Below are 13,519 nucleotides of genomic sequence, written 5' to 3' on the forward strand. Positions count from 1 at the left end.
TCTGAAGTTTACTATACAGCGGAAAGGAGCAGCCAAGCATACTAGGACTCAATTTCTTGACTTTAAGAAAGCCGACTTCATAAAACTTAGGGAAGTGCTGGGTGAGATCCCATGGACAGTAATACTAAAAGGAAAGGGAGTTCATGATGGCTGGGAGTTTGTTAAGAGGGAGATAGTAAAAGCACAACTTCAGGCAATACCAATGAGACGGAAACGTGGAAGGTGCCTAAAGAAGCCAGGGTGGCTATCTAAAGAACCTTTAACTGAGTTAAGATTAAAAAAGGATGTGTACAAAAAATGGAAAAGGGGGGAAACCACCAAAGAGGAATTCAAACAAATAACCAGCACGTGTAGACACAAAGTCAGAAAAGCTAAAGCACAGAATGAACTCAGGCTTGCTAGAGAGGTTAAAAGCAACAAAAAAGGCTTTTATGGGTATGTTCGTAGCAAAAGGAAGAACAAAGAAACAGTAGGGTCACACAGAGGAGAAGATGGTGAAATGCAAACAGGGGACACAGAAAGGGCTGAACTCCTCAATGCCTTCTTTGCCTCAGTCTTCTCCGATAATGAAAACAATGCCCGACCTGAAGAATTTGGAGCAAATGATTCAGCAAAGGAAACACAGCCCAGAATAACTAAGGAGATAGTACAAGAATACTTGGCTAGTTTAGATGTATTCAAGTCTCCAGGGCCAGATGAACTGCATCCAAGAGTATTAAAAGAACTGGCAGATGTGATCTCAGAACCACTGGCAGTCATCTTTAAGAATTCCTGGAGAACAGGTGAAGTCCCGGCAGACTGGAGGAGGGCAAACGTTGTCCCTATTTTCAAAAAGGGGGAAAGAGAGGACCCAAATAATTACCGCCCAGTCAGTCTGACATCAATACCAGGGAAGATTCTGGAGCAGATCATTAAGCAAACAGTCTGTGAGCACCTAGAAAGGAATGCTGTGATCACCAATGGTCAGCATGGATTTCTGAAAAATAAGTCATGTCAGACTAACCTGATCTCGTTTTTTGACAGAATTACAAGCCTGGTAGATGAAGGGAATGCAGTGGATATAGCCTACCCTGATTTCAGCAAGGCATTCGACAAGGTGCCCCATGATATTCTTGTAAAGAAGCTGGTAAAATGCGGTCTTGACTATGCTACCACTCAGTGGATTTGTAACTGGCTGACTGACCAAACCCAAAGGGTGCTCATCAATGGTTCCTCTTCATCCTGGAGAAGAGTGACTAGTGGGGTGCCACAGGGTTCTGTCTTGGGCCTGGTCTTATTCAACATCTTTATCAACGACTTGGATGATGGACTCAAGGGCATCCTGATCAAATTTGCAGATGACACCAAACTGGGAGGGGTGGCTAACACCCCAGAGGACAGGATCACACTTCAAAACGACCTTGACAGATTAGAGAACTGGGCAAAAACAAACAAGATGGATTTTAATAGGGAGAAATGTAAAGTATTGCACTTGGGCAAAAAAAATATGAGAGGCACAAATACAAGATGGGTGACACCTGGTTTGAGAGCAGTACATGTGAAAAGGATCTAGGAGTCTTGGCTGACCACAAACTTGACATGAGCCAACAGTGTGACACGGCAGCTAAAAAAGCCAACGCAATTCTGGGCTGCATCAATAGGAGTATAGCATCTAGATCAAGGGAAGTAATAGTGCCACTGTATTCTGCTCTGGTCAGACCTCACCTGGAGTAATGTGTCCAGTTCTGGGCACAATTCAAGAAGGACACTGACAAACTGGAACGTGTCCAGAGGAGGGCAACCTGGAAGGCCTGGAAACGATGCCTTATGAGGAACGGCTAAGAGAGCTGGGCATGTTTAGCCTGGAGAAGAGGAGGTTAAGGGGTGATATGATAGCCATGTTCAAATATATAAAAGGATGTCACATAGAGGAGGGAGAAAGGTTGTTTTTTGCTGGTCCAGAGAAGCGGACACGGAGCAATGGATCCAAACTACAAGAAAGAAGATTCCACCTAAACATTAGGAAGAACTTCCTGACAGTAAGAGCTGTTCGACAGTGGAATTTGCTGCCAAGGAGTGTGGTGGAGTCTCCTGCTTTGGAGGCCTTTAAGCAGAGGCTTGACAACCATATGTCAGGAGTGCTCTGATGGTGTTTCCTGCTTGGCAGGGGGTTGGACTCAATGGCCCTTGTGGTCTATTCCAAATCTATGATTCTATGATTCTATGATTTACTTCATTTATCTGGGTTAAATGACCCACTGCCCCCTTCTCCTCATCTTTCCTCTACCTCCTCCCCTTGAAGTTTCCGCCCTTCCTCCCCCTCTTTGCCAGCCTCCCCTGGTTCCTCCTCAAACTCCTTACACATTTTTCTTCCCACCTTTCCTTCTAACAAAACCTTCAAATAAACTTCCACACTCATTGTCCAATATTCATCATCCCTACAAAACCTGTATTCTTCTTTAATACCTGGTGCACTCCGTGCAGGGGGGGAATCACAACAACATCATCTTTAGCTGCCTCTTCAAACAACAACCTCAACCGAAGGCAGAATTTGGGCAGAGATTATATCCAGAAACTTTAGCAATTAATATTTATTTCCTTTCCCTCTTCTTCTTCTTCATTCACTCAGTCACTTTTAGCAGAGTCTTCAGAATTGGGTAGGTTCATTACTTGTTTCCAAGCAGACAATAGGTCTGGGTGGGCACTGTTCAACTACCCTTTCCTCATCCAAAGGAACCTTCGGGGGGCAGCTGGATCCACGACTCCTGCTCCTGCCCCGAGCTCTGCTCCTGCCCTGGCTCCCACTCCTGCCCCAGCCCCACTCCTGGCGGGGTGTGTGTGTGTGTGTGTGTGTGTGTGTGTGTGTCCCACTGGTTCAGGGTTATATAATTGTTCTTCTTTCATCCTGATTTCATCGTAAGGAGGGGGTCTGGTTCCCAGTACAGCCATTTGCTGAACAATTTGTGCTTGTTTGCATTTAAACAGCTCGTGGGCTTCCACAAAAGCATTGTTGGGGTTTCTCGTCAGCTAAGTAGGACCTAAGTGCTTGCATCTTTGTAACATTAAAGGAGCCCTTGAGGTGCCCATTGAGACCCTGCCTCTAGGTGATGGGTAAAAGTCGTGACCCATGAAAAGTGGTGGTTATGGAAGCGGCAAAGGAAATATTTTTAACATATCAAATATATTAAGCTTAGGCAAGGTGGGATGGAAATATTTCAGAATTCTAGACCTCAAAATCATGTACTGAAAGGACAGCTGTTGAGTTCTGTAAATGTTCCAAATTTCAAAACAACCTGATAAAAGATGCCAGATGTATAGCAACTTGAGAAAGTGTGGAAAACTGACATATTTAATTTGTACCCCATTCTGCCTCCTCTCCCCCACCCCATCTAATATAATTCTTTCACATGTCATTGAACATTATGAATGTACTTTATTCCGGCTTTTCATTGAAGGCTATCTTTCATTAGTTTAGTGATGTTCTGAAAGGTCATTAAAAAAGTTGCAGCCATTTTTAGATTCCCCATTAAACTGAACATGGAACAAAACTTTGATTTATGGCTCTGAACTCAAACTAAAGATTAAAGTTCAGCGGACACAGAGCAACTCAAACAGTGAAATTTAAAAATTTAGGAACAGATGCAAGTTGAATATGTGGGCCTGTGTACACCTTTAATGTTCAATTACTTGTCCTTCATAGTAGTGAATAGAAACCATTTCTATAGGAGGATGTAAGAGAGTACACAATTGGGATTGGAGATAAACCCATTCTTGCTAGCTCCGGCCATCAAGATTCAGATTTGTTCCTATCTTCATAATATTAACTTGGGTTTTGTTTCTTGGTCACACAAAAATGTGATAGAGGCTGCATACACACTATACATTTAAAAGCACATCCCATTGCAAAGAACCATGGGAACTGTAATTTGCAAATATACCGGGAATTGAAGCTCTGTTCCCAGGAGAGGTGAGATGTGCTTTAAATGTATGGTATGTATAATGTATGTATAATGCTGGGAAGGAATATTGTGAACTGTTTTTTAATTATGTATTGAAATGGAGAATTCTTGTGAAGGGAGTGGCTTGTCCATTGCTACAGGGTAAAACTATAGCTGAGCTGGTGTTTTAAGTCATTTGCCTTGTCAACAAAGTACATGTTTGCCAGATCTCTGCTGTTCATGATTTTTTTCTCTCCTGAGATCCAGACAAGAAAAGAGGATATTTGGCATGCTTAGGAAGGCTCTTTCCCTGTACAGTATTTCTTTGAGACAATGTTTTTAAAATATTGTTTATTAATTGTTGAAAATAACAGTAATTCCAGGTTACTATATTTGTTTAATTTCTCACACCCCTTTCCTTGACAAGTCATTCAAGATAAGAGCTTGCAGAGCACCTTAAAATCACACACCTGACTGGCAGCTTTAATTGCTGTGAGTTGTCTTGTATATAACGAAATATATTACAAAATTTTGGATAGCAGGAGAATGCATATTCTGCTACAGAGTGGCTTCTTTTTATCAACAGGATTATACATAAATGGAAAAAAGTATTTTAAGCATTGTTGTTTCTCACATAACAAATATAAAAGCCACAAATTATAAACAGAAAATGGGATGGAATAACTTGATTTGGTTAAACATCATAGTTTAATGGTATGTATATTGTCCTAAGAAAGATTCAGCTTTGTTTTTGCCCAGATTTAGCACCATGTAGCAGGCTAGTTACTAACATATTTGCTGATAATGTAATGTGCTTCTGCTATATTAAGCTCCAATTAATCCTTTTTGTGAATTTCAGTGCAGACAGCAGCAAAATCACACAATTTAATTTCAAGCTGTGTACCAGGGAGCCCTGTTCTTTAATGAGAAAAAGAATAATGGGCAGATTTATCGGAAAGACTGTTTTCTGGCTGCAATGTTTAGTTTCACAGAGTGAAAGGGGGCCAGCCTTCCTCTCTGAATGGAATGGGGATACCCAAGCATCTTCTGCAGCACACTTGACAGATGTTGATGTGGGAACCTTTAAACAAGGTTCTAAAGTTTACAAAAAATATCTTCTACCCTCTTCCAGGATTATTTAAGACTACCAGGCAACTTTCCTTTCTGTGATCATCTAGGATTGTTATTAGAATCTCACAAATCTGACATCTTGGAAAAGCCTGAATTAATTGTATTTCAATAGGATACAGGATGGGTCCCCATGGTTGGTTCTTCAGGTATTTTTGGATTGCATCTCCCATGCACAGGTATGCATCTCCCATGCACGTGTTGAAAGGATGGCTTCTCAAGCCAACTTCTGTAAATATTGGATTGCCACAGGTTCCTCACCCCTAGATTAGATTTTTTTTTGTTAATGACCACTAATGGGACTTAGCCCCAGAGCTGTAGGCCAGACCATCTCCAGGAAAAGGACCCATACGTCTGGCAGCCCTGGACAACCAAGCCAAGATTGGGGGTTCTAGGACACAGTGAGGTCTATTCCAGCTTTCTAGGTATTTTATCTGACCATTTGCTCCTTCAGCCTCAGAAATGTTTTGTTAAATAAGTGTTCTGAGTGGGGAGGTCAGTTCCCCCTGTCCCCCCTTACAGGTTCAAATTCCTATCCTGTCAGTAACTGCCAGGCATCACATCCTGGACTGCCCAGACATGAGATATGACCTCAGGTATCAAGAGGGGTAAAGAGCCAGAGAAACACACAGAGAAATCTAGCTAAGATTCCAGATGCAAAGACAGGCAGGTTTGCTACATATTCCCAGCAACTGATCAGACTGTACCCAATACCAAAAAGAGCTGGCCTGAAACCCCTGACAAGAAAGACCTAAGGGCTCAGTCTTGACAATTCCTCAAACACACTCATGCAAGCAAAACACATACAAGCAAGATGGTATTCTGAGTTCTATGTGGTAACTATTGTCTGCTGCTGTAGAATCCAGGCACATAAAACTGCTAAAAAAATTGCAAAGCAATATTACTAGAATTCCCCTTAAGACACTATATTTTCTGTGTCATAAGCAGAAACTGCATTAGATGTGAATATTACCTTGCAGTCATTTCTTTTTGTTTAGCTTTGGGTCATGAGAAAAAGCATCCTACTTTGCTATGCTGAATGTGATGACAATGGGAAAAGCCCGTTCCAGGCCACTTAGCTTAGCTATCTGAGTCTTAAAATAATCACTGTTCTCCCTAACATGGGCTAGGGCAGCAGTATTCTGATCTTTGCCTTCGGACTCTTCCTCCGCCCCAGCTTCAAACCTGTCTTTTTTAAATATTAACAAAACAGAGAGGAGGTTCTCTGGCTATTAGTCTTAAATGAGTTGCTTTCTTACAATTGCTGAATAAGTCATTGGAGGCAAGCTGGAAAAGATTTTTAATCAGAACAGTAATCTTCTTCCTTCTTTAGGAAACACACATTAGAAAATCATATTTGAAACACACTCAGAAAGTTGGAAATGAACTAGTTTCTTGCACCCATTTCCTTTGCTCTTGCCTGGTAATGTCATTAACAATCTTAAGGACAAGATCAAAAATGGAGACTAGGAATTTCCTAGTGTACAAGTCAGCCTTATGGACTAGAATATACAGGGTTGCTGCCACAACCAATATATCCCCTCTCTGCCTCCTGCAAAAAGAGAGAATAGCATCTCCTATGTGTCATGATAATTATGCTGCATGTTTTCACCACCAACCACTTGTGATGGCTACTGTAGAACAAGGAAATGCATAAAGCCACAATCTAAGACAGAACTTTCCAAACTTTTCATGTTGGTGACACACTTTTTAGACATTGCATCATTTCACGGCACAGTAGTTCTGTTTTACCAGCAAACCGGAGCCTAAACTCACCCCTGGACCTGGGAGAAGGTCCAGGGGTGCACACTGCAGCCAACACACTAACATGTCACAACACACAGTTCAAAAAGCTCAGATCTAAGGACCTAAGTTGCCATAAATCTCAGGGAAATTAATTTTGCTATTTTCAGTAGCTGCCTCCATGTGTTTTAATGTAATGTTTAGGTTTAGCAGCAACAGAAAAGAGAAGGCAGCATGGCTGGAATTAGAAACTTTTAAAAGGTTCTGTGAATGAACCTTGCAAGAGCCAGATACATTTCAGCATGGTCTTCAGGAGGAGTAATAATAATAATAATAATAATAATAATAATAATAATAATAATATCCATTCCACTGTTACAGCACATCACTTAAAACATATAATCTCAAAAACCAATCTATTGCAGGCAGGGGAGAATGCCACTGAAGACGACAACATGATGTGCTACTGTAATTTTCAATTAGCCTTTTTCATTCCCAGCTTTTCCTCTTTGGATTTCTAATTTTGGATTTCTAATTTTGGCCTTAATCATTATACACTTGCTACCAGGCCATTAATGCAGAGGCTTTCACAATATCTGACCTGGGCTTGACAATGGGCTTCTTCAGACTGAGCAAAAGGCTAGTCAACTCTAATGCAATATGAATACCAATGTAAGGGTTGCAACATATTGTAAAAGGAAGAGTGAAGAGTTGCATCCACATGCTTTGACATTTGTGCAATTGCATTCCACATAGCTGTCTAAATTGCCATAGCTCTGCAAATAGGGGAAATAATCTCATTTTATCAGCATAGTTTGAGTTCGGCTTCAGCTGGGGAGGGCGGGATATAAATAAAATATTATTATTATTATTATTATTATTATTATTATTATTATTATTATTATTATTATTGAAAAGCAATATCTGAACCCAAAAGGAATGTTTGCAAATTGTTACTGTTCATATAAATGGACAGGGAAGGCCCTTGAACTTTGTAATGAATTGGTCCATATTATATGGAGATGATTTATGCTTCAAATATATCTGATATATCAAATATATCAGCTTAACTATGGTGGCTTCTGCAAAAGAAAAAAAGAAAAATGACATACTTTTTAGACATGCATCATTTTACGGCATAAAAATGAAAAAAAATATCATTGAAATTGTAGTATGTTGGGCATTTTGTGGTTTAGGGGCCCATAGTTTTTTTTTATCTTAATACAATTTGCAGTGTTCCCCGTGGAAAAGAAGAAATGTATAAAACCAGTTAAGTCTGTGGGAAAGACATGCATTTTAAAAAGTGCACTGAAATCTGTGTGCCATGAGAAGAGAGAAAAATCTGAAACCTTCCACCACTCTCATGCTGATTTTATTTTCTCTTTTATAAACATATTTGAAGTGAGGCAGCCCCATGCAAAAGCAAAACATTTAAACCCCACTTGCTCTCAATTAATCTAATGAAGGGTTTTGACAAATATACCTCCACTTCGTCAGCTATTTCTTGTTTTATCAGATATTTTCACATTTCATTTGGGGCATAGGAAGAGATGAGACTGAGGGTTATTAAATAGTGTTTTGTATCCAAGGTGAAATAGGGCAGCTTTGGTAATCTACATCCCTTCAGCAGGGGTAAGTGCTCTAAAATGACCTGTGTCCAAATATTTAGTTATGGCTTTGATATGTAGCCTGGTAGACCTAGAGATGTAAGATGGTGGTTTATTAGGGGAAAAAATAAGCTATGAGTATTTAATGAAATATGTTGAATGACACAGCAGCTGAGAGATACTCTGCTGCTTTGAAGCTCAAACACGCACACAATTGTTGACTGGAGGTCCTTCCAAGAGCTGGTAGTCAATAACCAGACAGGTATGTTCAATGCCTGAGGGTGCTGGAAACTCTAAAGTACCTAAGGAACTTGTAGCAGAGCTGTACCACAAAGTACCACATGTTTTGTGCCATTTGCGACCTTGCAATAAATACGCGCCAGATGAACACAATCAGGGTGGTGTTGATGACATATTGAATGTTTCTTAGCCTGGCAGAAAGAACAGAGAAACAAAGCTTTTACAAAAAAGAAAAGGAAAGTTAAAAATCATTATCTTTTAGGAAAGAACAACAATTAGACTGTATGGATGCACATAGATATAAAAAATTAACTACACCAACAACCAAAGCAAGCAAACAGAATACTTTCAAATGGGGTAACAGGTTGGTAAATTATTAGCCTAGCAACGCAAAGAATGTTGCTTCCCCTATGAGAAAGGAAATCTTAGATAAAACTTCAAACAAATCCTATAAATTATATGCAACAAATAAACCAGGGAAGTAAAAGAGAGTGAATTTTTTTAGCAAATACTAAACTATCACAGGTTTCAAATGATACCATGTTTGGGAGAAGGGAGCAGCCTTTTCAAAAGAAAAGATTTGGTTCTTCAGGGCACTATGATCACAGCAGTCCAGGCTGAGTTGCAAGAAAAAAATTCTCTTTGGTTTAAGCTCTCTCAAGTTCAATCTTGTGTTGAAAACTACCTTACATATAAGAGAAATAACTGAGCAAGAAGCACACATTGGTAGCTACTTAACAAATATGATACAAAACCAGAGGAAGTGAAAGGTTATATGATAAAATTGGCTGAAAATATTGGGGAAAAGGTATTGTCTAGGAAAATATCTGGAAAAATGCTCACAGATTTCCCTTACATATGGGAATAAGGAGAAATTGCTTTAAAATTGTGAGTAGGTGTATATCATTCCAGACACAAAAAAATGAATAAAACAACCCCCAACCACATATTACAAATGTCTAAAAGTACACAGGGAGACATTCCACATGTGGTAGAACTGTGATAAGACAATTCAATACTGGCAGAAATAAAATGTCACATTAAAATGATCTGAGGGTATGCAATGCCCCTTCACCCAGTGTTTTCTCTACTAATTTATGTGGAATAGTTGGTGAAATCAGTACATAAAGAGATGGCATCTTGTATGCTGCCTGCAGCCAGAATACTCTTTGCAAAGATGTGGAAGCTGACTGGTGCCCAATCTATGAAATTCCCAATGGAGAGACTTTGAGAATTTGCTGCAATGGCCTAATTGACTCACTAAATTAGATCTAGGAACAAAAAACAGAAGCAATAAAAAGCAAAACAGAAGCTTTGCAATAAGATGGAATAAAAGATTAAGGCTGCAAAACTTGTTTATGGTATACATAAAAAAACACCACTCTTAATTTATTTTATAAAAGTGAAATGAACTGTCAATAACCAAGATGCCTCCAACTGGATAACATAAACATAACTTGTTGCATGCATTATGGGTTATGTTTACGTTTTGCAAAATAAGTAGTTATAGACTTTGTAGACCCCATGATGAGAGAGAAAGAGAAATAGTGCAGCAAGTAGATCAGCTACATTTTTCAGGTTGCTCCCAGAAAAGAAACATTGTTGGCATCAAAATTTCAAACTGTATCTTTCTTCAACTTAATTTGATTTAATTGTTTTTTTGTGGGGGGATCCACAAGTTCAAAAAACAATTTTTTTTTTTTACTGAAGAACCATTTACAATATCTCAAATACTTCTAGCTATTTCAAATGGAATTTTACTCTATGAATAAAATGTCCTGTTCTGTATACTAAAAGTATACATGAATGCCTTACTTTCGTAAATGCTCCTTTGCTGCAGGAATGCCAGCCAAATCTTCATTCAGCACATGCATCTTAGCTCCTAGACAGAAATATTCTATGTATGCTGACCAATTCAACTGGCGGACATCAAATAAGAACAACTGGAATTAGGGGGAAAAACACAAATGTCACGTTATTTGCATGGCTTGAGCAAGTGGTGCAGCCCGGAGAGTGGGGAAAGAAATAAGGCAATCAGATAAGGGGTTAAAAAAGGCCTGAACTTTTATAGGTTCCTGCAAGTAAGTGAGGCTGGCATGGCACAGGGCAGTGGTGGTGAACCTGTGGCACATGCGCCAGAGATGGCACTCAGAGCCCTCTCTGTGGGCACGCGCGCAGTCGCCCCACCGTGCGCCGCCGTCAAAGTGGTGACCTCCCCTGACAAAGGGAGGTGACTTTAGTGTAATAATAATAATAATAATAATAATAATAATAATAATAATTCCAAGAAATCTGGCATCAAATACTTATAGACCAAAGGGAGGGGGGGGGGCTTTGCCCTACCAGAGCTAGAACTCTATCATGCTGCTGCCGGACTGGTATGGATAAAAGACTGGATCACTTTAAGAGAGACAGATGTGCTAGACCTAGGGGGTTTTGACAATCGATACGGTTGGCATGCATATCTAATTTATGAAAAGGTGAGGGTACACAAGTGATTTTTAAATCATATTATAAACAAATCATTATACAAGATCTGGATAAAATATAAAGGAATATTAGAACCAAAGATTCCCCTATGGACCTCACCGACAGAAGCCCTGGCTATTAAAAAGAAAAATATGCAAGGAGACTGAGCCACATACACAGTTAATAGTTAATGTTAATAAACGAAATTAATGATAACATCAAATTAAAATAATCTGAAGAAATCAGAAGACACCTTCTGTCGACTGGCTACAATATTTTCAGATAAACGAAAGATTGAGTTTAGATAAAAAGGAAGGTCTTGCAAAGGAAACATCTAGATTTGAAAAAGAATTAATCCAATTAAAAAGAAAATACATTTCAAGAATTTATAACCTCCTCTTAGAATGGGAGGTGAAGGAGGAACTGGTGAAAGTGTCAATGGTGAAATGGGCGCAAGAGCATATAACATCTATATGGATCAATGGGAGAAACTGTGGAGGGGGGGATAGTAAATTTATGGCGTGTTATAACCTTAGAGTTATAACACTTGGACTTGCCAATTGGAAGGTCGCCGGTTCGAATCCCCGTGATGGGTGAGCTCCTGTTGTTCAGTCCCAGCTCCTGCCAACCTAGCAGTTCAAAAGCACATCGATGTGCAAGTAGATAAGTAGGTACCGCTCTGGCGGGAAGGTAAACCGCGTTTCCGTGTGCTGCTCTGGTTCGTCATGCTGGCCACATGACCTGGAAAAACTGTCTCAGACAAAGGCTGGCTCCCTCGGCCTATAGAGCAAGATGAGCGCGCAACCCCAGAGTCGTTTGTGACTGGACCTAATGGTCAGGGATACCTTTACCTTTATAACCTTAGAGAAAATATTATGAAAATGCAATACAGATGGCACCACACTCCAGCAAAACTCACAAAGATGTATAAAAATAGACCACCAACTTGTTGAAGGTGTAAAGATAGTATTGGGTAATATATACACATGTGGTGGGAATGCACAGCCATTAAGGAATTTTGGAATAATATCTACAATGAATTAAAAAAGTTATTTAAGTTCTCACTTAAGAAAAAACCTGAAACCTTCTAGGTATAATGACATCAGAAATTAAAAAAGAAATTAGATAAATTTCATGTATACGACAGTGGCAGCCAGGATCTTGATTGCAAGAAACTGGAAAAGTGACAAAACACCTACGATAAATCTGGTGTGGGAATTTGCGTGTGGGGGCTTTCTCGGGAAGGAAGCATTGCTAAGGTTGGCGGGGTTTACTCCCAAGTAAGGGTGTGCAGAATAAGGAAGAGGGAAGCCGGGCAGGGACTAAAAGGGGGCGAGGTGTAGGCGAGGGAATTAAGAGCAACATGGTGGGCAACATTGGGGTGTGAGGGATGGGTTATAAAGAGTATCTGAGGGGTGGATCAACAGGACTTCAGTCAGCCAACTTCCCGTGGGACTGATAGGGGTGCATGTAAACACACTTGTGCAGGTTGCATTTTGCAACAAACAGGTGCTTAACTGTTGGCAGGCAGAAGGGTGATCCTTTTATCTTGTGAATGTAGATGTTTACATATGGAATAAGTATTGGAAGGGAGGAGGGTTATTGGTTTATTCTTGTTTTCATTATGTATTTTGTGTTTTTTGTCTTGTATTTTTATGTGTGAACTGCCCTGAGACCTACACATGAAGGGCGGTATGCAAATTCAATAAATGAATAAATAAATAGAAGGGGGTGGTGGCTTAAGAGAGAAAGGAACTGAATGAAGACAAAAAGCACTGAGTTATACCATAAAATTATATATCAATGGAAAGATAATTTAGTGAAGAAGATAATGCAATAACTTTCATGAAGGATTATTTATTACAGAAGTCATTAAGAAGAAAAATGAAACACACAGAAAAAATGAGATACTGTATACAGGTGAAATTGCCATGTTGGAATTGCCCAAAGCCAAAGTGGGCTTTGGGTTGCAGTTTGGGTACTCAGTCTCTAAAAGGTTCGCCATCACTGGCATAGGGGGCAATAAACGTGACTGCTGCAAAAATGAAGACAACTCATCTACACAACATATGGTTATCCCCCGATTTTGTGAGCTGGACATACATACATATAACATGGACACCTGATTTTTCTTCCCCAACCATGGCCTGGGCGAGTGGCAGATTAACAGCACAATCCTATGCATGCACTGTGCTCAATAGTGCTTACTCACAGGAAAATGTGTGTGACACTTGTGTGACACTTGATACTAACAGTATCAAGTTTGAATTTCTTATTTCAAGTCCAGATTGTATTGCCCAGATCCAAGTTGGTTCTGGTTCACCCCAAAATCTAGACTGAATGAACCCCACAGCCTCCAAGCATAGACAGAAAGGCAAGCATGTCGTTCATAAACTATCCTAGGCGTCACCTGTT

At 39.8% G+C, this 13,519-nt stretch overlaps 1 protein-coding gene across 8 annotated transcripts in view; it reads right to left on the reverse strand.

Annotated features, from left to right (window-relative positions):
• Nucleotides 1-8,144: 8,144 nt before the first annotated feature.
• Nucleotides 8,145-13,519, reverse strand: part of FAR2 (fatty acyl-CoA reductase 2) — a 101,213-nt gene continuing 95,838 nt past the window's right edge. For 6 of the 8 annotated variants that reach the window (XM_083503431.1, XM_083503430.1, XM_083503432.1 and 3 more), the window contains exons 11-12: nt 10,451-10,578; nt 8,145-8,826 (exon numbers count right to left, since the gene is read on the reverse strand). In XM_083503431.1, coding sequence (XP_083359557.1) covers nt 8,664-8,826; nt 10,451-10,578 — 291 coding nt within the window. In that variant the 3' untranslated portion in view covers nt 8,145-8,663. The remainder of the gene's footprint in view (nt 8,827-10,450; nt 10,579-13,519) is intronic. The other 2 variants (XM_083503434.1, XM_083503433.1) reach the window with 1 other exon arrangement.

The sequence above is a fragment of the Podarcis liolepis genome, assembly GCF_965112155.1.
Source record: "Podarcis liolepis genome assembly, chromosome: 5".
NCBI classification, from domain to species: Eukaryota; Metazoa; Chordata; class Lepidosauria; order Squamata; family Lacertidae; genus Podarcis; species Podarcis liolepis.